The sequence below is a fragment of the Rhinolophus sinicus genome, linkage group LG07 (assembly GCF_036562045.2).
Source record: "Rhinolophus sinicus isolate RSC01 linkage group LG07, ASM3656204v1, whole genome shotgun sequence".
Taxonomy (NCBI): domain Eukaryota; kingdom Metazoa; phylum Chordata; class Mammalia; order Chiroptera; family Rhinolophidae; genus Rhinolophus; species Rhinolophus sinicus.
This window is the reverse complement of record NC_133757.1, coordinates 49,936,083-49,962,677: the sequence shown is the minus strand read 5'-3', so window position 1 is coordinate 49,962,677 and position 26,595 is coordinate 49,936,083. Positions and strand designations below refer to the sequence as shown.

The 26,595-nt window shown below is 36.6% G+C and overlaps 1 protein-coding gene across 2 annotated transcripts in view; it reads right to left on the bottom strand.

Annotated features, from left to right (window-relative positions):
- Positions 1-26,595, bottom strand: part of MCU (mitochondrial calcium uniporter) — a 182,996-nt gene that overhangs the window by 89,421 nt on the left and 66,980 nt on the right. The window contains exon 1 of one of the 2 annotated variants that reach the window (XM_074339574.1): positions 6,144-6,266. The exons of the other annotated variant lie outside the window; for it this stretch is intronic. Within the exon in view, the coding sequence (XP_074195675.1) occupies positions 6,144-6,179 (36 nt within the window). The 5' untranslated portion in view covers positions 6,180-6,266. Of the gene's footprint in view, positions 1-6,143; positions 6,267-26,595 lie in introns of those variants that run through there. 2 annotated transcript variants of the gene reach the window in all.

Below are 26,595 nucleotides of genomic sequence, written 5' to 3'. Positions count from 1 at the left end.
CTGATGCATACGTCTCCAGTTTCAGTGGTCTACAACAATTCATGAGACAGAATAGGTTCCTCCCCTCCCCCCACCCCCCCAAGTCTCCTGAATCATTCAGACCTGAACCAAAGCCGTAAATATGCCCAAAGTGTGTAACTGGCAACAGCTGGTGGGTCATGTAGTGAGAAGAGGAACTGACATCCTTTTGAGATCTCTGATCATGCTAGGCAGTTTTCAAATTTCTTTTCTAGTGCTCTATATTTTATTGTGTGATTTAAGGGGCTTGGTGAAATGAAGCCTGAGATGCCTATAAAAGAGAATACCTACTTTTGTGTCATGATTAGAAATATGAATCTAATTTCAGAAGCCCAGGAGAGTTACAAAGATTAATATATTGATAGTCCTATCTCTTTCTGGGTGCAAATTTGATGGAGAATTATGAGGGAACAGGACTTTACCAATATTAATGAAAATAGAATGGGAAAGCTAGAAATCCTGAAGATAAACTTCACCCATATTACGTTTGTGGGAAAGGGGTGAAAAGAACTAATCCTATATGTCAAATATGGTTTAACTTTACTTTCTCTAAATGTAGTAAGAAAACGGAGCAATTCCTCCATAGAACAAAATCAGAGAGAGAGAGAGAGAGAGAGAGAGCTCAAAACAAGACGATTAGACTATAAAATGATATAAAGCTAGCATTATAAATTCTGAAAAGCGCCTATACTTACTCATACTTGACATGAAGCTAAAGCCAATGTAGTTCTAAACACATCACCGACGCTGTAGGCAGTTGAAGAATGCTGTGCTGTACTACAGCTAATACACAACAGCAATCAGTCAAATTCCAGCCATTTGACTCCATTAGAGATTAACTGGTACTCATACTACCAAAACTTGAATTACATAATATTATTTAAATCTAAAATATCTTACTACCTATTGCGCTACGATTACATTCTTAAGTACCTTAACTCTTTCCAAAATGTTCCAGTCCTTCAATCCCAGTTTTGGAACTGGTCAATTCATCCAATGTGTCGATTGTGTTCACTGGATGGTGGTATGTCATAAGGTCCCTAGGACCTGATAGTCAATGGGAGGACCAAGGACAGGGAGGGAGAAGTTACAATCCTGCCCTCTAATTTTTTCTTATCTAATACCCCAAACTCACCCCTTATAAGCCTCAAGGAGTAGGCACGGCCATCATTCTAGACAGGCAAAAATGAACTAGTTACAGGACTCGAGAACTCTAAGTAGAGTCTTATGTAGGGAAAGAGAGAACAAGAACCAAGAGATTCAAGAAACCAGCCAAACTGGCTCTAAGACATCCCACTGCATTCTAGACTGCTGTCAGAAGAAAGGATTCAGACATAGCCAAGCCTTCCTTTCCTTAGTCCCTGCTTAACAAACGTGAGGTTTATTCCAATGAACCACCTGCTCCACGGCAGTACCTTTTACAACAGCGCACGTTATAAACTAGCAAGCAAGCACTTGTCATGAGTCAACGACTCATGATGTGCTACTTCCTAGGTGACAATCCAAACTGAGTTTTTAAGACATCTTCTTCACCCATCCCTTAGCAATACGGATGTGGTGTAAAACTTCCAAATAGAATGTACTAGATAAACTTTACTCATCACTAGTTTGTAGATACAACCATGCATACAGCCTACTACCTATGTGTTTTCACTACAATCCCACCATTGCAATGCTACACTGGAAAGCAACCAAGTTGTTTAACCAGCTAGAGACGTACACTCAAAGTCAACAATTACTTGTTTGGGTAATGGCTGGACACCCATGAAATGAATAGGCCAGAATTCCATCCACAGACTGGAACACAGAATAGAATCTGTCCTTGCTTTCTGACAACTGTTACCACTTTCCTCAAGTAAAAGGTATCAACTCCGTGCCTCTTATGTACAGAGCAACACTGAGGTGCTGTGAGGAAAATAAAGGTATGTAAGACAAGCTCCATGCTGGCTAAGAGATAACGATCTAATTAGCAAGGCATGACACAATTATCAAAATAGACATGCATTCCTTTATAACAATGCTTAAGTGCCAAATGAAAAGTAAACTCAATAACATTTAAATAACCAAGTGAAATTCAATTTGCAATGACTCAGGATTATTGTGGGCGGGAGTAGCCAGAGAAGGCTTCTGGGAGCGGGGACCTCGGCTGTGTCCAGAAGGATGTGTTATTTTAAAAGGTGCAGCGGCAGCAGGTATGTTTTTCAAATCATGCTTTGTTTAGCTTAACATCAAAATCATTTCATATTACATTATTAAGTTAATAGAAAGAATAAGCATAGCTAGGATTTGAAATTGGATGTATCTGGTTCTAAAAACTCATCCCTGTCTACTATACATGCCTCGTTTTTAGGCAGCAATCGCAGTGACTGTTCACTCAATGTCGATGTGTTCAAATATAACATAAGACAGGATATGGATATAAAAAAAAACTACAACCACCAAAAAACTAGCCATAATTCTACAGCTATTCACAACTACATTAAACTAAACTGGGTGACATCTCTGAATTCCAATCTCACATCTAAAGAAATTATCTCAATGGCAAATCAGTCCATTGCATATCATTCTATTCTGGAACTTTTACTGCACAGCTTAGGACCCTTAAAACAGTATTCTTCCCATACTATACCATGGAGAATTTACATCTCCTCAAATTGGTTAAGAAACACCTTGTAGACAAGGATGTATTTACTACTCTTCTTTAGAATCTGTAAAGTGCTCAATACATTCTGAGTATATAGTCAATAAACACCTATTAGTTAAGAGCTGCTGAGAAACACTGATTTCTATAAAAATCTCCTTTCCAAAAGGATTCTTTCTTCATTCATTTCTATTATTAGATAACCACCACTAAATTAAGTGACTACACACACATGGTAATGTTGTCCTCACAAATTAAACCAAGATGAAAATGGCTGCTCTTGGAGGATCTTATTATGGACAAAGGTCAGAGATAAAGTGAGCTCTTATTTCTATGAAATGAGCCAATAGAGGGATTTTTAAATAAACACTAAAAAGTGAGTAAAATTGCAATTCTGGACTATATGCCAACACACCAAAGAAGCTCATTTCAATCTGTCAGGCAAAAATGCCTACTCAACAAGTATGACTTCCTAGAAAATATTTGGCTATTTTATATTCTGTTTCCTTAATCTGCCATGTCAATCAGAGAATGTTTTTGAACACTGAGATATATTTCTATTATGCACACTTTTTTTATATTATGCACATTTTAAAAACTCTAAAATGTATTTTAAAAATTCATGTCTAGTTCCTGTATGCCATCCGCAAGTTAATAAACCTAAGTGTAGGGGGTGGCAGGAGCGGGAGAGCCAGGCATAGGAATGGAGGCAGAGAGAGCAGAGAAAAAAGGAAGTTTGGGCTTCAGTCAATTCACAGCCACTAACCTTGCAGCAGGGACACCAAGGTTACTAGAAAACTGCTGGCAGGGGCACTGCCAGGTTTGTCTGGAGCAGCCACCACGACCATTCGCTTGGCTGACTGCGTGATAAATGTGGATATTGGGGAGATTCTCCTGCTGGATCTCCTGCATGCTAATATCCAGAACAGGAGGAGCCGTGGGTAAAGGGAAAGAAGGGCAATCCCTGGGCTGTGGAATCCCAACTCCCTTAACAGCCGCAAGATTCTGCATGCACGGCTTTAGCAAGCAAGGAGAACACACACTAGGAATTGGTAGATTCGGGTTTGAAAATCATTCTCTGTGTGCTTTTTGCTCCCCACTCCAATAAGGGCATTATTATTTTAGAGCTGAAAATGCATCAGCATGTCGGAATTTCCCCAAATTCGCTGGGTAGGAGGGATTCCCCACCCGGGAGCCCAATGAAAAAATAAAACTGCTCTGCAGTCTACTTCAGCTGGACGGGCAGCGAGCTCAGCAGCCCTCACACACACCCACGCGTGCCTAGGGACAGGCTTTCCCCAGCATCGTGCACTGAAATGAGATGGCCCTCATCTCCCTGCACAGTGCCACGTTAACTGTATGGGAGCTCCCTGATGCACACATAGCTTTTCCTGCCAGACAAGGGCATTTAGAGACCTAATTCCTGCCGACAATTGCTTTGCAGGACTTTTCCTCCTTAGATATGCCAGTAGGCAGGCAAGCTTACTTAAATCTGTTCTTAAACCTGTCCTACAACTAAACGTAACCAATTGAAAATTACACGTACCTTCAAAAAAATGCTTAAGAAAATTATGCATGGCTACAAGGTGGCTTCATTTTAAGTAAACAAATCACACGTATTAGCTTTAAAAACCACATTTATTACACTATCTCCATAAGAGACATAATTCTAAGAGATCTATTAAGAAAACAGAGTAAAATTTTTCCCAAATGTGACGGTATTAACTTGATAGGATATGAAAACACAAAAGTAAAGAAAACAAATGTCACTGTACTCCCTTTTAGTCAAATTCAAAGCAATCAAGCTCTCTCTCTCTCTCTCTCTCTCTGAATCAGGCAATACTTTTTACATTGGTCCTCAAGAGGGAGTAGAAGGAAATCTTCTCTTGGAAAAGGCTAACCCCTCACAGATCCCTCCCCTCAGAAACCCCGGCAATGGGCTCTTCAACCTTGCAGCACAGCATGAAGGGTTAAGGAAAGAGCTACAGCTTCCAACAGTGCCGGGGTTCCCTTGGCGTCCCTTGAATCAAGCAGCAGGGTTAATTATGCGGAACGGCCAAAAAGGTACAGTAATTGGATATTGACTTTTGAGGGCTGGTAAATTTTAATAATGTCTTTGCTCTAGACTTAATAGTAAGCTTAACCTGCTTCTGAAACTAGAGACGACGACGATGGAAAAGAATTTTTTTAAAAAGAAAAGAACATAGAAAGAAAACAAGCAATACTATAAAAAATTTTTTTTTTTGGAATGAATCATGGGGAGGATCCTTCCTACATTCATCTGATTTTAGGGACTTGCCACATTTTTTTCTCCACCTCATTCCACTGTATGTGTTTTTCTTGGCATGATCTCTGCTTTCTCCCTTTCTTTGAGAAAATGAACAGTATTTGCTCTATAGTAACACTTTGGATACAAACCCCCCCCCCCCCAAAAGCCTCTCTACATCCTGCAGTGTTTAATTTGACATATTTTTACCTCAGAAGAAAATGGGCTAGAAATCCCAACACTTTCCCTCTAAGCAAGCTCTTTTAGGAAGAGAGGGCTGGCAGATGCCCTCACAGATGCAAAGCCTCTCCGATGTCAAAGACAGACTCAGGTGAGTGGCAGGTGGCAATTCCATATCTGAGTCTAACACACATCCCTTCAAAGAGCCACTAGCTGTTTTCACCATGCCTTTTGTCCTAAATAATATTCTAAAATGAAGAACACCACACTTGCTTTGGACATGGGGATGGGGGTGAAGGAATAGGAAGGATTTAAACAACATAATCTAATCCTTCAAAATATCTGGATGCTTTACACAGCATGCACCCAGATGATATACCTATGTCAGGTAATAAAATCTAACTTGAAAACAATCTACACATTGATATTACCTAGCCAAGGTATATATAGCATGTGCAATGCAGTAGTTTCATTTAAACTATTCAGTGAAGAACTTAGGGTAGATATTGATTATGCTTAAGGTGAATTCAGCAAAAACTTCAAACTAATTTCGTTTTCTATTTTTTATGGCTGGGAACTCCCTTCACACTTCCCTATGGAACTGTAGGCTGCAAACTGCTCAGGTTTGCCTTCATAGAAGGACAGTCCAGGGAGAGACTCCGCCAGTCACGTGTTTCTAAAATCCCTGCATTCTTCATCTTTAGAGTTCAAGCGTTAGTCCCTTGTATGCTATTGCAGGATGCTGGCTCATGGTTCAATAGCTACACTAGAGTCACAATAACCTCTGCTGTTTCTAGCCTTGCTGACTACCAGCCAAGATACAAATAATACACGAGTTCTATATGCAAGGAACTTACAAAGGAGTAAGAGAAAACAAACACACATCCTTATAAAGCTAAATAAGAAAACAAAAGTTAAAATGGGTTCCTCAGAAAAAGTAGAAATTCAGTTAGACTTTTTTTAAAAAGTAGGTAGGATTTTGATACATGGAAAAGAACAAGAGAGCATTTGGAAGAGCATGAGTGAAAGAATACGTACCGTGTGAAGGTGAGAATGTAGCAGCATGCTACACATGGGAATGGATGGATTTGAGTACCCCTACCCCTCCGCAGGCACTTCACGAAGGAGATTTCGGGACTGAGAAGGGATATGGCATTCTTTTATATTGCCAATTCTTGGGTTCCTCTCCCCCAAATATGTGGTTAGAGTATATTTGGTGAAGGAGAGATCCCAGATGGAGTGGGGGAGAACTGTGATCCAAGGACTGTGGAGAGGAGGCTGCAGTCCTGGCAGCACTCACTGGTCTCCCTCAGGGAAGTGACCCCAAATAGCTGATGAGGAAAAAGGAGTTTCCCCTTTCTGTAGCCTACGCGTGACTATAAACAATAGTGCCCTCATTCTGTCAGAATTGATCATTTGGATCATCTATAGAGATCCTGTCACTAAAATGGGTTCCAGGATGATTATCCCTTTGGCCAAGCCACAAGGACCTTGAAATATATCTCGGCAAGCAAGGGAAAGAAGGAAAAAATGAAACGAACTGACATGAAAGTAGATACTTATTTTTCTTAAGTACTTACCAACTCGTGATTCTCATTCTCCACCTTCTAGGTGACAGTGAAGGTTAAGTTCCTACATTTAACTCTCAACTGATTCCCAGGAAACAAAACGTCTGTTATGTACAAGCACACAACCACCTGTTTCGGAAAATACATAAATACCCAACCTCCCCAAGCCTTGTTTTAACCAAAAATGGAATAAATGTACGCTGCCTCACACACAGTATACTTTGTCTATATTTTGCCTTTGGGAATCCTTACCAACTATAACTTAGCTAGCCTTAAGCTGAATCTAACCCCACCATTATTCATTTAAAATTAATAAATCTAAGAAACTGAGGAGGCTGCATCAGAAAGCAAAGTGTCAGAGGCCAAAGTAAGCCATGGGAAAAAACTGTAAAAGCTTGCAGTCCAGGCTAAGGATGCGATCGGCTTATACATGTAAACAAAGGGGTCCCCTACTGGCCCCACGTAGCCTCAACCTCAACAATTTCTTATCCCCCAAATCCTTGCCTGACAAATTCAATTCATCAAATATTTCCTGATCATCAATAACAAGATACCGAGTTCTCCATCAGCAATCTCCCTAACATTCTCTCCCTTCACCCCACTCTACTGTGCCAATTCTTAAAATTATAGTAAGATGGTAAAAATACCCAGAAATGAAAACTGTTCACTGAATTTCTGTCTCTCCCTGTCAGTCAGAGCAATTAAACGGACATCACAAGTCACCAAATTAAAAAACCATTCTGTTCGTGATATCTGTTACTTCACATGTGTAGACTGTTTCTATTCTTTAAGAGCCCTTTCCTGCCTAAAAGTACATTTGATTCTCACAATAAGCCTGTGGGTGTGAGGCAGCTATTAACAGGAGAAAACCAGAGATGCAGTTAACATGGTAAAACTCAGATATCACTATTCCAGGGCTTTTCTTTTTTTTTTTTTTTTGTAGACCTTTCTGGATGATGGGAGGGTTAGGAGAGGGAGCAGGAGGGAAGCTCGGTGGCTTTCCATCCAAATCAAGGAGGCATCATGCACCAGCTCTAATGGAGATTATGGTAAGTTTGTTTTAACAAGTGATGACAAAGGTATCGTTCCTTCTCTCCTCCCAATTCATCCAAAATATACACAGCCACACACATACACGTTAGCCAGGCAACATCTTAGAACATTACTTTAAAAGAACTGGCAAACTTAATTTTCCATTTCCTTCTTCCAGTTATTTTTTAAAAATACTGTTGAGATATAACTTACATACCATAAAATTCACCCTTTTTAAAGAGTATAATTTAGTGGTCTTTAGTGTATTCAGTTATGCACAGTTATCATCACTACTTAATTCTAGAACACTTTGATCACTCCAGAAAGAAATCTCATGCTCATCAGTAGTCTTCCCATTCTCCTTCATCCAGCCCTGGCAACCACTTACCTACTTTCTGTCTCTATAGACTGCCCGTTCTGGACATTTCATACAAATGGAATCAGACAATATGCGGTGTTTGGTAACTGGCTTTCATTCGCATAGTATTGGCAAGGTTCATCCCCGTTAGAGCATGTGTCAGTACTTCATTGCTTTTGGTGGCAAATAATATTTCATTGTATGGCTATACCACATTCTGTTGATCCATTCATTTGTTGATACACATGTATATCAACAAATGAATGGGTCAACAGAATGTGGTACAGCCATACAATAGTTGTTTCCACTTCTTGGCTATTATGAATAATGCTGCTATGAACATTGTGTAAGCTTTTGTGTGGACATACGCTTTCATTTCTCTTGGGTATATATTTAGAAGTAGAATTGCCGGGTCATATGGGAAATCTATATTAAACACTTTCAGGAACTGCCAAACTAGTTTCTAAAGTGGCTGCACCATTTTACATTCCTGCATCCTCACCAACACTTATTTTCTTTTATCATTATTATAGTCATTGTAGTGGGTGTGAGATAGTATCTTATTGTGGTTTTAATTTCCATTTCCCTAATAACTACTGAAATCAAGCATCTTTTCATGAGTTCATTGGCCATTCGTATTATCTCCTTTGCAGAAATATCTATTCAAATCTTTTGTCCATTTTTAAATGGGATTGCTTGCTTTTTTACTATTCAGTTGTAAGAGTTTATTTTTATTTTTAATAAATTCTGAAAGCAAGTCCTTTATCAAACTATGACTTGCAAATATTTTCTTCCATTATGTGGCTTTCTTTCTTTCACTTTCTTGATGCTATCATTTTGAAGCACAGAAGTTTTAAATTTTGATGAAATCCAATTATCAATTTTTCTTTTGTCACTTGTGCTTCTAGTTGTCATATCTAAAAGATAATTTACCTAATCCAAGACCCTGAAGATTTACATCTATGTTTTCTTCTAAGTGTTACTGTTTTAGCTCTTATAGTTAGGTCTTTGATACCATTTTGAGTTAATTTTTCTCTACGATGAAGACAGGGTCCAACTTCATTCTTCTGTGATATGTACCCAGTTATCCTGGTGTCATCTGTTACACAGACTATTCTTCCCCTCACTGAACTGACAGGGTTTACTTCTGGATTCTCAATGCTATTCCATTGTCTATCCTTATGCCAGTTTCACACTATTTCTATTACTGTTACTTGGTAGTAAGTTTTAAAATTGGAAAGTGTGAGTCCCTCAACTTTGTTTCCTTTTTCAGGATTATTTCAGCTATTCTGGATTACTTGAATTCCCACCTGAACTTTGGGGTCAGTTTGTCAATTTATGTAGAAAAGAAAAGCAGGAGAGATTTTGATAGAGACCGTGATGAATCTGTAGGTCAATTTGAGCATTGAGAGTATCGCCATCTTAACGTTAAGTCTTCAGACCCAGGAACATGGAATATTTTTCCATTTGTTTAGGTTTTCTTTACTTTCTTTCAATGTTTTATAGTTTTCAGTGTAGAAATCTTGCACCTCTTTTATTAATTCCCTAATTACTTTGATCACAGAGATACAGAAGAACTGATGTTCATTTATAATTAGGTAAGTTAATGGTTCTCACTATACCATATTTCCCCGAAAATAAGACCAGGTCTTACATTAATTTTTGCTCCAAAAGATGATTAGGGCGTATTTTCAGGGGATGTCTTATTTTTTCATGTTGAACAATCTACATTTACTCAAATATAGTCATGTCATCGTCTTCTGGAACATCGTTGTAATGTACTAAATGCGTCCATCTTGCTGACGACCTTAACTGGGGCTTATTTTCAGGGTAGGTCTTATTTTCGGGAAAACACGGTATTTGGTATGGGTGTTCACATATTAATTTATTCTTCCTCTAATTCTTACCTTTATCCATTAGTTTTACATCCATATAGTACAAAGCTTTAAGTAATCTGAAACTTGTTACAAAAAACAGTAATCCATAACCACTACTCCCACCCTTAACCTCCACCCCCAAACAAACTCACTTCACCTCTTCCCAGGCCTGTCAGAGAACCACCTTTCTGTATTTTCTCTCATTCTCTAAATAATGCACTTACAGTGCCACTTCTTGAATTTTCACTTTCATGCATCATCTACTGACACCCTACTATAGAAAATAAAGTTTAGCTCTCTTTCACATGTACACATTCCCACTCATCTTGTCCTCTCTGAACAGTTATATCATAATTTTATTCTCATTACTTTGACTACATAAATGGTATTACAGCTCAGCCACGTAGTGCACTATGATTACTTTTTCTTCCCTGCACGACTTTAATTTCCGTAGTTTATGACTTTTTTTTGGCTCAGTCCTCTATGTATTTAAATAATTAATTCTACCCCCAATTTTCTTCCATTTATATAAATCTCTTCTCGATTCATTCAAATATATTAAGTACTCTATCCATTTTTTCTTGAAAAAAAGTCTCTCCTGGAGCTTTCTGAACCACTACAATTTGGACTGGTTGTTCTCTAGGCCTGCTGAATAGCTGTTATCTCAAGACATACACATGCCATCACTCTGAAGATTTCTTTCACCTCTAAGATCCCATTTCCTGGTTATCATCTCCTGGGGTACTTCCTCACTTTGGTACAGCACATGTCCCAATAGCTTCCTGAGAAAATATTCTTCGAAGGGAAAATGTCTGAAAATATCTTTAGTCTCCCTCATCTTTATTTCAAAGGTTGATTCTATTCATAGAATCGTAGATTAAAAATTGTTTTCCTTCAAAGTTAGAGGTTATTTCTTCATTATTTAGTAGCTTCCACTGATCCCTTAAGGAAACACTTTTCTCGATTCTGTATGATTTTATTTTTTCATCATTATTATGAAATTTCACAAAGAGGTCCCTTGATCTGGGTCTCACTATGCTTGGCAATTGTTGGATTATTTCAATTTAGAAACTTGTCTTTCAGTTATGAGAAGTTTTCTTGAATTGTTTCTTTGGTGATTTCTTTTCTTGCATTTTTTTCTGTTCTCTCCTTCTGGAACTCCTTTCACTTGAACCTCTTTTGATTACTGAACCCCTTTTACTGGTCCTCTAATTTTATTACTCTTCTCTCCTAAGTTTTACCTCCTTCTTTTAGTTCTAGCTTCTTGGTCACTTCAAAATTTCTATGGAATACTTTCTTTGTTAACATGTTTTTTAATTTCTCAGATCTCTTTTTGGTTTTCTGCAAGTTCCTTTTATAGAGTACCTTATAATAGTTTTATAGATATATTACTTGCTCTTTTTCTCTCTGAGGATTATTAGTGATACATGTAAAAATATTTTCATCTTCCTGCATAAGTTCTGTTCCCTTTAAACTGATGCTTCCTATTTGTTTTGTTTCTATTGTTCATATTAAAATTGTTCCTCAAATGTCTAGTGAGTGATCACTGACTGATTGCTCATAATTAGGAGTGGGGGTTGGTGGCTAAAAAGCTAATTGGAAGATTTATGCAAATGATTGTCTTCACTGTAAGCAGTTTGACAGGGTTAATTCCCTGGGGGAAACCCCAATGCTCGGTATCTTTAGATCTTTTCTTTCAGACTATGTCAGGTTGTCTCCAGAGAATAATATCAATCTTCTACTTAAAGGGTAAAAGCTTATCTGCCCATGTTCCCAGAGCCAAATGAGGGAAGAAGGCTAGAAATATCAACATTGAATAAGTCACTTTCTATTTAATCCACCTCTTTAAGTAGAGTACCCCTTCCCTTCTGGTATTCTTCATTCCGGAAAACATCTGTTTCATTCTTTTTAGGGACTAAATTTTCAGTTTTCATCCAGAATGGGGGAAGGGAAACTGGTGGACCATATAAAGAGATTTTCATGTAAAAAGATTTTCAATGAATCCTTCAACTAATTTCTCCTGTTGTTAATTCATTTCCATATCAGAGGTATCAGAGTGTATTTCAGGGTACATCAGGTTTCCTTCTCATTATTGACATAATATAATATTCAGCTTTCTTAAAGAAGTTCTCATTCTTCTTCTCTTCGTACTCCTAAATCTAAAATTTCCAGTACCTTCCATTTCCTTCTCCTTTTCCTCTTTTTGTTCCTCTGGTGAATTTATCTTGTAAAAAATCCCTTTATCATTTTAGTGACATTTTGAGAAGGAGTAAAGGTAAAATCTATGTTTAATCTAGCATCTTCAACTGGAAGCACCCACATTTATTTAAATCATATTTGAAATCCAATACTAAGGTCCAGAGCAGATCAGCTACACAATTCCAAAAATTTATCTGGTGATAATAGAAGCAATAAAGTTAAGGTACACTACCTACTCTACTTCCCCCCAGCCTTTAAAATTTGCCCCAAAGCCAACAAGGAAAAAAGTACTGAATTCTGAGAGTCATTAGGTGTTGATGGCCAATGGCAGCTAGAAGTTGAACTTCAAGGTTTTGTGATGTTTGTGTTTCTGTTGTTGTTTTAAAGAATAAGAGTAATGAAGTGGGGAGAGACAGGGATAGACTTGAGGAGAAGCAAATCACTTCTGTTCAGAAGCTATTTTTCTAAATGTTTTTCTACTAGGTACATTTTCCTTATTGTCTTTAAGTTTTATAAAGAAAATCTATTTTTGCCACACCCCTCTTGGGCTCCATTTGGGAGAAGGGGCTGGTTGGTCTCTGTGGATGGTCACTGCCTTTTGATCAACTCCCAGTCTCAAGGGCTCTGCTGGCTGCCCTGAGTCACCACATTCCATACATGAGAATTTCACTCCCTGGAGTTGTACAGTACACAGCTTGAAGGAGTGTATGGGTTGGCTCCTCCCAGAAAGAAGCAGCTCAACAGTTGTCATTTTGGAGTTTAAAGTATGTCATAATGGCAAAGTTTCAAAGGACTTGCATCATTTAGCCACTTTCTATTCTATTTCTATTTATTTTCTCTGATGATAGGTTTAAAAACACTAAGACCAAATAAAGCTGCTTTTGGATATCCTTTTGTACTTATGCTTTTTCCAGAACTTTGTTGATGAACTATTTACTTGGGGAAAGCTTTGATTCTCAAAAGTGACAAAAATCAACAATGAAACAAATACCAAGAATTTTAAAAGTGTTGAAATCACTAAGAAACTTTCTAAAGCCTCTGAACTTTACCTGGAAGAACTGCCACCTATGAATAACTACTTACATGTATTTTAGTACAGTTGGTACAGAAATCTACAATTTAGTGGTAAATATACACACTGGAACCACCTAGTTTTAGAGCTTTGGGATGCTAGAATGGCCAAGAATTATCCGCAAGGGAGACACCATCCCCTAGATGACATTGGCTCCAGCTTTTACCATGAATTGAGAAGTTACAGCTCTCAGGATCCTTCTGCCATAGAAACTCACATGAAACAAATGTACTCAGCTTCAACTGGTATACTAGCCCTACTTTGGTACCCACCTGATTCAAATGATAAGAATGGCAAACTTACTGATGTCTTGGTATCTACCAACTATTTTGGACAAAGCTCAGAAATATAATCAGAGGCAAGAAAGAAAGAGGATTGAAATGTTCTTTTATGAAGATAATACAGAAATGAGTGAAGAGTTACCACCTAAATATCTTAGATGTCAAAGATCTACTAAAAACAAGTATTGTTAACCATGTGAATTTAAGTATTTATAAAGTAATTAAAAATAAACTGCTTAGAAATAAACCAATTTTAACTACTGAATAAATGAAACCTTAACTATATCACTTTTGAAAGTTTTTTAATACCTATAGTACACTGACCCCTCGCCAAGCATGGACAATTTCATGGTGGAACAGTATTCTTTCAAAAAATAAAAAATAAACTTAGGAGCACAGGATACAAGAATCACCTGGGTCATTTTCCCTCGGGACCTGGGCTTCTATCACGAAAGTAAATCAAACATCCAGTAGCCTCTTAATCATAACAATTACCCTGTTTCCCCAAAAATAAGACCTAGCTGGACCATCAGCTCTAATGCGTCTTTTGGAGCAACAATTAATATAAGACCCGGTCTTATTGTACTATAATACAAGACCCAGTCTTGTATAATATAATGTAATACAATACAATACAATATAATACCGGGTCTTTATAATGTAATGTAATGTAATGTAATATAATATAATATAATACTGGGTCTCATATTAATTTTTGCTGCAAAAGACGCATTAGAGCTGATTGTCCAGCTAGGTCTTATTTTTAGGGAAACACAAGTAGTGAGTGGATGAAAGCCTGGAGGACTTCCTTACAACATGTGCTCAACTTTGATTATTATTTCCTTCAAGGCATCTTGTCTACCACCTCAGGCATGTGAGTGTCAGGTAACAAATCCAGATAATAACATACACAAAACTTGTATGCAGTGAAGAACTGTGAGTACCAGTAGCCCAACAGATTTCTTCTCATAAACTAGTTAAAAAGGATGAATGAAATGAATGTCCAAAGTACTTCTCAAGTAAAACATTTCTTGTTTCACTAGGACACCATGAGAAGAATTGAAAGAAGATTCTTCCTCTATGCCACTCACCAAATTAGGAAATCACATAGAAGAATATTTTCCCCACAATCCTGCTCTGTCCTTGCATTCCTTCTCTCAGAAAATGGTACCATCATTTAGTTGTCAAAATTATAAATTTAGCCGTCATTCTTAACTCCTTCCTCCCACCTTCCTTCCTTCCTTTAGTCACCAAACACTATGGGTTCTAGCTCTTAAATAGCTGTTAAATCCATCTGTTTCTATAACTTGAAGTCTGGCCTGAACCAATCCTATTCTCCCTGCCTCCTATCTATCCTCCACAACACAAGCATAATTATTTTTCTAAAATGTTAATCTTTTCATGTCATTCACTCGCTTAAAATTCATTTCATTAGCTTTAAGAATTTTAAAAATTCTAAATATTTAAGGGGAAGGAACAAAAATAGTAACATATTCCCACGAAAAAGGTGTCATGAGTATATACTTGGGGAAAGGGCCAAAAGAAAATACATGGATTAGTAAAATGCCAGGAGGAAAAAGAAGAGCAGCCGTGGGGGCTGAGCTACGATGAAAGCCAATGCTAAAATTAAAGGTGGTATAAAGACTATTTTTAAAAATGAGTAAATTGTCTTTGTGTCACATTCAAATTGTAATATTACTTCACACATCATTTATATTAGATTTTTCAATTCAATAATATAAAATAGAGCTCCTACTATACAGAAGTCTCTGGATTACGTACTTACGTCCTATAAGCCTCCATTCCAAAGACTTATTATAATTCTCCTTCCCCAACAGCCCCACCCCAAGATAATACCTTCTCTATTTTCATTTTAAAACAGAGTTACAAAATATTTATGAATGGAATAATATGATGTCTGCGATTTGCTTTAAAATAATTCTGGGAAGGAAGCTAGTGTGAGGAGAGGAAAGATAAAACAAGATTGGCAAAGTGTTCATATGCTGAAGCTAGTTAATGGGTATGTCAGGGTTCATGGGTTATTCTCTTTACTTTGCACATTTCTGAAATTTTTCTATATATGAAGTAAAGAAAACAAAAGCTAAACAACACAAAAAATTATAAGAGTGACCCAGTGCTGAAAACATGATAATGCTGTCATTCGATAAAGTGTTACACAAGATAGGTAGGTAGATTTTCATATTTCAGGCATCATTTTGATATTATCTTGAACAACTTAAAAGGTTATTCTTTCAACTTCAATCGTGCAACAGGAATAGTTTACAAAAAGTTAGAAAAACTGTAAGACAAATCAAATAAGGATGATTTTCTTAGGTAACAACACCTGCAACTAAAATATAGAAACCATATTTGCTTTAAGAAAACTTGAGTCACTCTATATTTCCATTATTTTGTTCCTAGACCCGTTTTTAAAAAAAGTTTCTTAAAGTTAGCATTTATTTCACAAATACTTGATTTTAAACAGTCCTGGTCTATATTATAGAATAGACTGTACGGCATGTTGTACTTCCAATAAAATTCTTATAAATATGATCATGCTGCTCTCTTGATCTCTAAAACTGCCCTTGGGTTGGTTACACAGCAGGTTTTCTTAATTTCAGCACTACTGATACTTTGGGCTAGATAATTCCTTATTGTGAATGGCTACCCTGTGTATTATAATATGTTTGGAAGTATCCTGGATGCCACTAGCATCGCTGCCCCCCACCAATTGTTGACAACCAAAAGTGTCTCCAAATATGGCCAACTGTCTTTTCGGGAGCAACGTTACCACCTATTGAGAAACATTTACAGCGATTAGATGGTATGATTTTTTTAGTTGCTTGTTTAAAAAATACTCTAATTTTGTTTAGCTTCATAAATACATTTTCCTTATCTAAGACAGTGAGACACCCTGGAATGTGTGCATGTATTGCTATCATTACTTACAGGAACAGCTTCCTAGTCACAGAATCATACAAGCATCTTAATAATCTAGTTTGGTGTTCTCAAGATGGACCACAGCCCAGATCCGTGGCTATCTATTCAAGAGTTTAGGAGTTCTTTAAAAGAAGTTTTACATTTTGTGCCTTGATCACTGATAATCTGTGAAAATTTGGATCATATGAATGAATATTTCATAATTGAGTGTTGCCAGGATATTTGTGCCCCCACTTTTGTGTTTACCAACAAAGGAAGTCATCAGTTTCCCTCACTATCCCAGGCTAATGAGAAAAGCAGAGAGGCAGGCAATACAGGTGAGCCATTGGAGGCCCAATGATATTGCGATGCGCTACATGAAAGACAGTTTTAATAGAACTGGGTTAGGAGAATTAGATTACCATTTTGTGCACCTTGTGTACAGTATTCTAGGTAGCCTAAAGCCAAAGAACCTACAGGGTAGCAAGCAGTAACATATTCACACTGGAAGCAACATTTTAGTTTCAGCAAACCATTATCATTCATCATATTAATGTTAATATGTTGGTTTTGTAGTTTTGTTTGTATTTTTGTTTTGGTTTTGGGGCTCTACATGGATGTAGCAGAGGAACTTCTATTTAGCTTTATGTTTGTCCACACTATACTTAAGTATATAATTAAAAACAACAATGTACTTTAAATCAACACCTGGAGCATTTGTCCCTTTCAAAAGATCTGCACATTACAAAAATTTAAAAATTGCTGACCTAGTCCAATTCCTTTATTTTACTCAGAAGAAACTGCACACTCATGGTATTAGTAGTTTGTCCAAAATTACACACCTGGCAAAGAGAGAATTAAAACTATAGGTCTACTCATGCACTTGTTATCATATACCTCAGTGTCTTGTATAAATAACATACTCAAGTAAACATTTTTTCTTTTCACATACCATATTCTACATTCAACTTATAAACAGTGAAATAAATCAGTACTAGAGATACAGTATAAACAAACTATAGCAGTATGTTATTTTACAAGTATTTTCCTATAAAATATTAGGGTGGTGCAAAAGCAATCGCAGTTTAAAAGGTTAAAAAAAAAATTTGCAAAAACCGCAATTACTTTTGCACCAACCTAATAAGACAGACTAATCACTCTATTAAAAAATAAAAAAAGATTATATGGGCGTTGTTTTTACCAAGATACAATTCCTCAGCTCCATACCTCATAAGTTTTCTTGGCATTTAAGAAGTTGCTTAAATATTCCATTTTTTGTATAGCTGTGAAACATTAGAAAGTTTCCCCACAATAAGGAATTTGTTACATTATCTATAATACATTTCTGTAATAGAATATTTTAGTGAAAATAGTAACTATTTATTAACTGATACTGTGTACCAGATTTTGTGTTAAATGCTTTATATGACCTCATTTAATCTTCTCAATAATCCTATCATGTATCCTTACTTTACAAATAAAGTTTATTTACCAAGTTATATAAGTGCTAAGTTGAAAAGTCCAGAATCAAAACAGTCTGATCCTAGATTCTGAACTTAAGCTAGATGAAAAACTGCCACATATTAAGATTCTGGTATATGTGTCACATGAAAAGATATTCAATGTAATGCTTTGTGATAAAAACAGTTTAGCAACTAAAATACACAGGAAAAGTTGGGAAGGATCTACACCAAACTGCTAACATTGGGTCTTATTTCGACGTAACTGTATTTTCTAATTTTATTGCAGTGAATAAATATTGCTTGTTAACATCAGAAGTCTTTTATTTTTCCAGCTTTATTGAGATATAGTTCACATATAACATTATGCAACTTTAAGATACATGATGTGATGATTTGACGTACTTATGTATGGTGAAATATGTAACCCCACAGAAGTTGTTAGTTACCACCCCCATCACTATATAATTACCATTTCTTTTTTGTGGTCAAAACATGTAAGATCCACTCTCTTAGCACCTTTCAAATCTATAATAGTGTTCTTAACCGTAGTCACCGTGCTGCACATTAGGTGCCCAGAACTTACGAGTATTCATCTGAAAACGGGAAGTCCGTACCCTTGGACTACAGCCCATCTTGTCTCACTCTCCCCTCCCAGACCCTGGAAACCACTGTGCTACCCTTTGTTTGTGAGTTCCTCTTTTTGAGTTTCTACGTGTAAGTGAGATGACACAGTATTTGTCGTTTTCAAACAACTGAGTGTTGAATGATAAAAATCAAACAAGCCAACAGACTTACACTGGGCAATAGAGACATTAGGGACAATCTTGGGTACAAGACCCCCAGGCCCTGGTTACAAATTATGACTTAGGCTCCAAAGAGCTTAAAAAAAAAAAAGAAAAAGAAAAAATCGTCCTTTCCCTGTTTCTTACACTAGGAAGTCTCAGTCAGAGAGGATTTACCTACAAATATAGGAGAAGAAAACTACTAGTCATTTTATAAACTTTTTTTTTCACATATCAAGGTTGAACATCTTTTCATGTAATAATTACCAATACATGGCAGTTTTCACAAAGCTTTCCCATGATACAATTTGAGAATTAAGCAGGAAATTTAACAACTGCATTAATCATTAATCAGTATCAAAGAAATGCTGTATTTGTGAAACTTACTGGCTAAACATTTAAAGGGAACATTCTTTTCACTATGCTTTTAAAATCTGTTTACTTCTGAAAGAAGCCTATATTTGCTCAAAACAGAAGAGTCTTAGATGTCAGTGATGAGGAAAATTATTAGTTTTTAATAGTTAATCTTTTTCTACTCCTTGGTGTTGAAGCAACAGTAAGCAATCACATTAGTACTCGAGAACAAAAAGGAAGGCATTGGTTTGGTAATGTGTGAGGTCTGACAATCAGGTCCACCAACGCATCCTAGAAAAAGTGCTGCATACCTCATTGCTGAATATTACTATGGTCACCTTCGAAGTACTCCCCTTGGGAAGCTATGCACCAATGCTAGCACCTAGTCCACCCTTCAAAGCAGTTTTGGAACTCTTTTTCTGGAATGGCCATCAGAGCTGTCCTCATATTACTCTTGATGTCTGGAATGTCATCAAAATGTCTCCCTTTCAATATTTCCTTTATCTTCCGATAAAGAAAGAAGTCATGGGGGCCAGATCAGGTGAGTAGGGAGGGTGTTCCAATACAGTTATTTGTTTACTGGCTAAAAACTCCCTCACAGACAGTGCCATGTGAGCTGGTGCATTGTCATGATGCAAGAGCCATGAATTGTTGGCGAAAAGTTCAGGTCATCTAACTTTTTCATGCAGCCTTTTCAGCACTTCCAAATAGTAAACTTGGTTAACTGTTTGTCCAGTTGGTACAAATTCATAATGAATAATCCCTCTGATATCAAAAAAGGTTAGCAACATCATTACAAGTTCATTAACTTAATTGTCAGACCTCGCATGATAGTCATGGGATTATTTGTGTGTTAATTAAACCTGTCTGCTCTGAGCTACTTCTCACGTCATTATTAGAAATAGAAGGTGACACTAGACAATCTTAGTTATCTAACTGTTAGGATAGAAAACTATGAAGATGTCTAAAATTTAAGAACAAAAGTTAGCTAAGTTTTCCTGAAACCAAAAATGAAAGTATTCAGAAAATACAAATATTTTATTAGCACTACAATGCCTTTACCATACAGGTGTAATAAGTCAGGTCTTCCTTGTTTTATTAGTTTCCTATTGTCTCTGGAAAAAGTTACGACAGATTTAGTGGCTTAAAACAACACTATTCTCTTACAGTTCTGGAGCTCAAAATTCAAAACGAGTCTTACTGAGCTAAATAAAGTCAAGGTTTCAGCAGGGCCGGTCCCTTCTAGAAACGCTGAGAGGAGAATCCGTTTCCTTACCTTTTTCAGCTTCTAGGGGCCTCCTACATTCCTCGGCTCATGTCACATCTACCACTAACTCTCATCTCTTGCCCCCCTATTTTAAGGATCCTTGTGATTACAACAAACACAACCAGATAATGTAAAACAACCTCCCCATCTCAAGATCCTTCATTACAATATCCAAAGAAAGAAATCATCAATTTGCAAAGCACCACATATTTCCAACTTTTGGTTGATGCATCTGGAAAAACAACTGACCAAAGAGTTCAAGAATAGCAAAGATTTGTAACTCAGCAATGAGGGATGCAACTCCATGGCTATCAGGTCTCTGGAAGTAATGAAACTAAGTATTGCACCTTCTGCGAGCTCATGCCTAAAGGCTTTTTCTATTTGATAAAGGTAGCAATAAAAGTCTACCTCATGGGCCAATGTTGTTATGAGCTAATCAAAGGATCCAAAAAAAGACTTCACTGTATTCCACATCCAATAAGGCCCAAGGACAAATGGCTACATATTTTCAGCTGTCTGGGCATCATGGGAAAGAGTGAATATATCCTCTCAGTATTTGCTGTACATTCTTCATCAGCCTGTAATACATATAAAAACCCTATTAAAAATTATTGAGACTTTTCCCCTCTTACACTATCCTTATCTTAGGACACTATCGTGTGGGTGTTAGATTAAAAAAATAATAGAGCATAATTATATAGTTTATAAGTGAATGGTGTTATTTAAGTTTGTAAATAATTGGTAAGAAATTTACATCCTGTCAATCCAGCTTTCCTCAGGCTGGCCACCGCTGCAGCAGGACCAGGTCATGGCTTAAATTAAATTCGAATCATCTTGCCCAGACTGTGGCAACTACCTGCTACCCAAAGAAGGGGAAACTATGAATTAAGATTTCTTTAATCCCACGATTTTAAGAGGCCCATATCCTAATTCACACATGCAAAATTTCCTAATTAGAGCAGGGAGTACTTTTATTCTTACCAATACTTTAAACCAAATAAACTAAAAACTCCCTTACCACAAAACAGAAGTGTTGGATAAAAATATAATAAATATCTTTGACATGCACAGCTGAGCACATAAGAAAAGAAGACAAACACCTATGGCATAACCATGAATTGAGAATTGAAAACTAGAGCCTCAGGTAAAATTCCCTGGGCTGAGTAATGCACAGGCTTGGGTTTTAAAACTCACCAGGGTGGACTACATCACAATTTAAAATGTCTGTGCATCAGAGGACATAACCAATAGAGTAAAAAGGCAACCTTTTCCCTTTAAAAAGGGAACCGAAGGAAATATTTGCAAGTCATATCTGATAAGGGGTTAATCTCCAAAATACATAAAGAACTCCTACTACTCAACAAGAACAGACATTTCTCCAAAGAAGACACACAAATAGTCAACAAGCACATGAAAAGATGCTGAACATCACTAATCATTAGGAAAATGCAAATCAAAACCACGAAGAGATACCACCTGACATCCATTAAGATGGCTATTTAAACAAAACAAAAAACCAGAAAATAATACGCATTGGTGAGGATGTAGAGAACCTTTGTGCATTGTTGGTGGGACTGTAAACTGGTGCAGCCGCTATGGAAAACAGTATGGAGGTTCCTCAAACACTGAAAAAAAGAGCTACCATATGATTTGCAGTCCCACTTCTGGGTATAGAGCCAAAAGAAATAGAAACTCGGAAATATGTGCACACCCATTTTCATAATAGTATTATTCACAATAGCCAAAAGGTGATAATGACCCAAGTTTCCATCAACAGATGAATGGATAAACAAAAAGTGATATATACACACGATGGAATATTATTCAACCGTAACAAGGAAATTCTGACCTATGCTAGAAAACGGATGAATCTTGAGGATATTACTCTATGTGAAATAAGCCAGTCACAAAAAAGAGAAATACTCTATTATTCCATTTATATGAGGTACTTAAAGCAGTCGAATTCTTATGTATAGAAAGTGGAAGGGTGGCTGACGGGGACCAGCAGGAGGGAAGAACAGGAAGTTGTTGTTTAATGGGCCTAAGGCTTCAGTTTTGTAAGAATAAAGAGCTTCGGAAACGGGTTGCACAACAACGTGAGTGTACTTAACACTACTGAACTGTACACTTAAAAATGGTTAGGATGGTAAATTTTATCTTACGTGTATTTTACCACAATTTTAAACAATGCATCAGGGGGCTGGAGATGAAACTTTGAGCTATTAAAAGATAAGGTTATGACTAAGATCCTCATATAAAGGCAAGACTCTTGAAGTACTACGTCCTCAATGAAGGCATGTATTATAAGGAACCAATCATACTACAGGGATATGACAAAGAAATATACCATCATCCTGGCCCCCTATTAAAATAGTACAGTAAACACTCTCAAACTCAGAAATACAGAGTTGTGCTGAGACATGATAATCTCAGACAGAAATCAATCAAACTCAAAATATCTCGAGACAAAACCCCCATCCAGGCCACAAAGAATTCCCACATTCAAAAATCCAGTGAAGGTAAAAAAGCAACCTACGGAACCAAAGAAAATATTTGTTTATTCAAAAACAAACAAATAAACAAAAAACACATTAGGAAATAATCCACCAGGGATACTATTAGATACCTACCCCAAGAACTTCAGATACTAGAAACGGTTTGATACAGACTATAAAGCATATTTGTTTAAGACAAATGACCAAAAAGAGAATTTGAAAAATGTTTTAAAACTAAAAATTATAGGCATATTTGAAAACACCTAATAGAACCTCCAGAAATGAAAACTAATAACTATAATTTAAAATTCAAGGTTCAAATAGCACATGAGACATACTAAAGAACGAATCAGTAAACCAGAAGTCAGATATTGAAGAATCAGCCATGATGCAGTAGTAAAAAGATAAATACAAAATAAAAAAGAATGAAAAAGCTAACAGATGCTCCACAGAGAGGTAATAACAACAATGGGAAGAGGTAACATTCAAAGGGATATTTGAGAATTTTCCAAAAATTATACAAGACAGAATCCAAACACGATAAATAAAAACACATCTAAATATAAATACATTACTGTGAAGTAGACGAAACATGAAAAAGAGAATATAGTGAAAGAAACTAGAAAGCACATGAAAAGAAACTCAGTATCACTAATGTTTAGGGAAATGCAAATCAAAACCACAACAAGATACCACATGACACCCATGAGAATGGTTATTATTGGGGGGAAAATAAAAAAAACAGAAAATGAGTGTTGGCAGGGATATGGAGAAATTGAAACCTTTGTGCATTGATGGTGGGTACAGCTGCTGTGGGAAAGTGTGTGGTGTTTCCTCAAAAGTTTAAAAGTAGAATTACCACATACACATATGATCCAGCAATTGCACTTCTAGGTGTATATCCAAAAGAATGGAAAACAAGGACTCAGATATTTGTACACTATTGTTCATCGCAGCATTATTCACAATAGTTAAAAGGCAGAAACCACAAATATCCATTGATGGATAAACAAAAAGTGGTAGTACAGACATACAATAAAATATGATCAACCTTAATAAGGAAGGAAATTCTGATACATTCTACAACACACATGAAACTTGAAAACATTAAGCTAAGTGAAATAAGTCAAACACAAAGGACATATATGAGAATACCTCATATATATGGAGGTATGTCATAATACCTCATTATGACATATGACATATGTGTCATAAAATAGTCAAATTCAAAGGGATAGAAAGTAGAATAGCGGTTACCAACGACTGAGGTAAATTGGGAAGTTATTGTTTAATGGATACTGAGTTCTCATTTGAGATGATGGAAAAGTTTTGGAGATGATGGTGATGGCTGCACAACAATGTATAAGTATTTAATGCCACAGAACTACTTAAAAATGATTAAGGTGGCAAATTTCATGTTATATATATTTAACTGCAATGAGAAAAAATACAGATCACTTTAAAAGAAACAATAATTAGACTGAACTAGATGTCTAAACAAAATGAAACTGTATCATCAAAAGGTTGAGATTAAGTAAATGTCAACTTAAAATTCTATATGCCACTACACTGTCATTAAAGGATACTGGGAAAACGAAAACATTTCCACAAAAACATACAATGAGAGAGTTTACTATAAACGTGCCCTAAAATAAAGAACAACTACAGAATATACTTCAAAAGAAGAAAATTGAACCTAAAAGGAAGGGAATGGTGAACAAAGACACTGGCAAAGATAGGGATAAATCTAAACCAGCATTGTATAAAAACCAGTAATAATAACAACAAAAATAGAGGAATAAAAAAAGTGGAATTTAAAACTAGATTAAAAAGATCATTTTGTATGATAGAGGAATTATAGCAGTAAAATTATACTAAGGTTTCTACGATATATGAAAGAAAGGTAGAGATACTGATTAACTTTAGTCTTTAAGTCAGAAATGCATATTAAAATTATAAGGGTAAATATTAATAGAATCATAAAGAACAAACAACTTTTAAACCCAAAGAGGGAAAAATGGGCATAAAGAACACATTTTCAGGAAGGAAAAGCAAGAAAGAAGGAAAAAACAGAATTTAAAAAAAAACACACCAGAAAAATAGGGTAATTTATAAAGTACAAAATAAAATGGTAAAAATAAACACAAAGATAACTTCTAGGATGCCAATTTGAGAATTTCTATGGACCATCCATCCACCCAGCAAAACAACTGTAAAAAAAATATATAAAAAACAAACAAACAAAATCAACCATTTAAGGGATCTGGAAATTGTCCTAAAAGTATGTAGCAAATGAAGAAACATTTATTCAAGAAAATCGAGTACATCTCTGTAAAAACAGCGAAATCCAGGGCATCTGAGTCACAACCTGCTCTCCTCCCCACCCCTCCCTGCCTACGGAAGCTCCCATCTGGGTGAGTACAAGCAGGAATGCAGGGCTTCCCTTCCTCTCTCCCCAACTCCCAATTGGACTAGGGTATCTTTCCAGGGGGGGAGTCCCCCTGCATTTCTCATACCTCATCTCTGTGTTGCAAAAGCTCTGACACAAACAAGAGCAGCTAAGAGGCCTGGCGTCCACTTCTTACACCAAGCACCCACTCACTGAGCAGAAGTTCTACCATAGCAGGCAGGCCAGAAATACTGGGATCCCAACTGTGCTTGCCCAGCTTGGTCACAGGGTAGTTTCCACAACAGGAGTTTCCACGAAGCAGCCATGTCATTCCAAGAGAAGGGTCATTATCCTCACTCCCTACAGGGCTACAGGGCAAGTGGCAGACCATCAGAAGAGAGTTCTTGAAGCTCTCCCCAAGGGGACTGACTTTATTTGGAACACAGGGTGAGGAAGTTAAGGCCTGAAGGCACTATCAAAAACACTAAGAGATTTTGGTGATAAGAAATCAAGAGACTGGTAGCTCTATGAGAGTAACAAGCTGATCCTTACAACAGCTAGACTTCTACAGAGACAACCATGGAAACAGACAGTTAAGAAGAGTCCTCCTGGATTCAGAACAAACCTCAACCCCAGGCCTCAAAACTACCCCTACTAAGGAGACCCAAATCTGATTGCATCAGCATGTGGAAGAAATTATGCCCCAGGCATGATTACTGATAACAATAGAGCAATCAGCTGACTTCCTGGAGGATAACAGCTGGGTGAGATACCTATAAAGGCAGAGACTACACATTGCAGGGGAAACAGACTTCACTAAAGTGGTCCAGCTAATAAGCATAAAATAAAAAGTCTGTGTTATTAAAGCATATGTCATAGTTTAATCATATTTTTTTCTAACTGCTACATAAAATTATGGTGTCTTAAAACTGATGGCATCTTCAGGCAATGAAATACAGTATATTAGTAATAGCCATCAACGTGAGTGGACTAAACTCACCATTTAAGACGCTGAGATTTTCATCTTGCTAATTTAGTACCTATAATGCATAGAGTTCAAGATTGATTTGCTTAATTCTAATTTATTAGAATTCTAACATGAATACCAAATCCTAAATTCATTGAGATTATAAAAAATGTTTAAGAAATTAATTATCAGAATCCTTTGTAGAGAAGATCTTTAGAACCTTATTACTATTGACTATAAAGCAGATTTTTAAAGAAGACATGTCTATTCCTGCAACTGGAACAAGAAAGGTTAATTATTAAAATATCAAAACGACTTCAGAGTCAAATAGTTTCACCGAAAGAGGATTCCAGGATTCCAGAGACAGAATTTATGAAAGATTACATGGTAATTTTATTCTGTGCAGAAATAAATACAATTTTTAAAAGAACGAATTACGTCATTTTTTTCCTTTTCTTCTCTAGTTC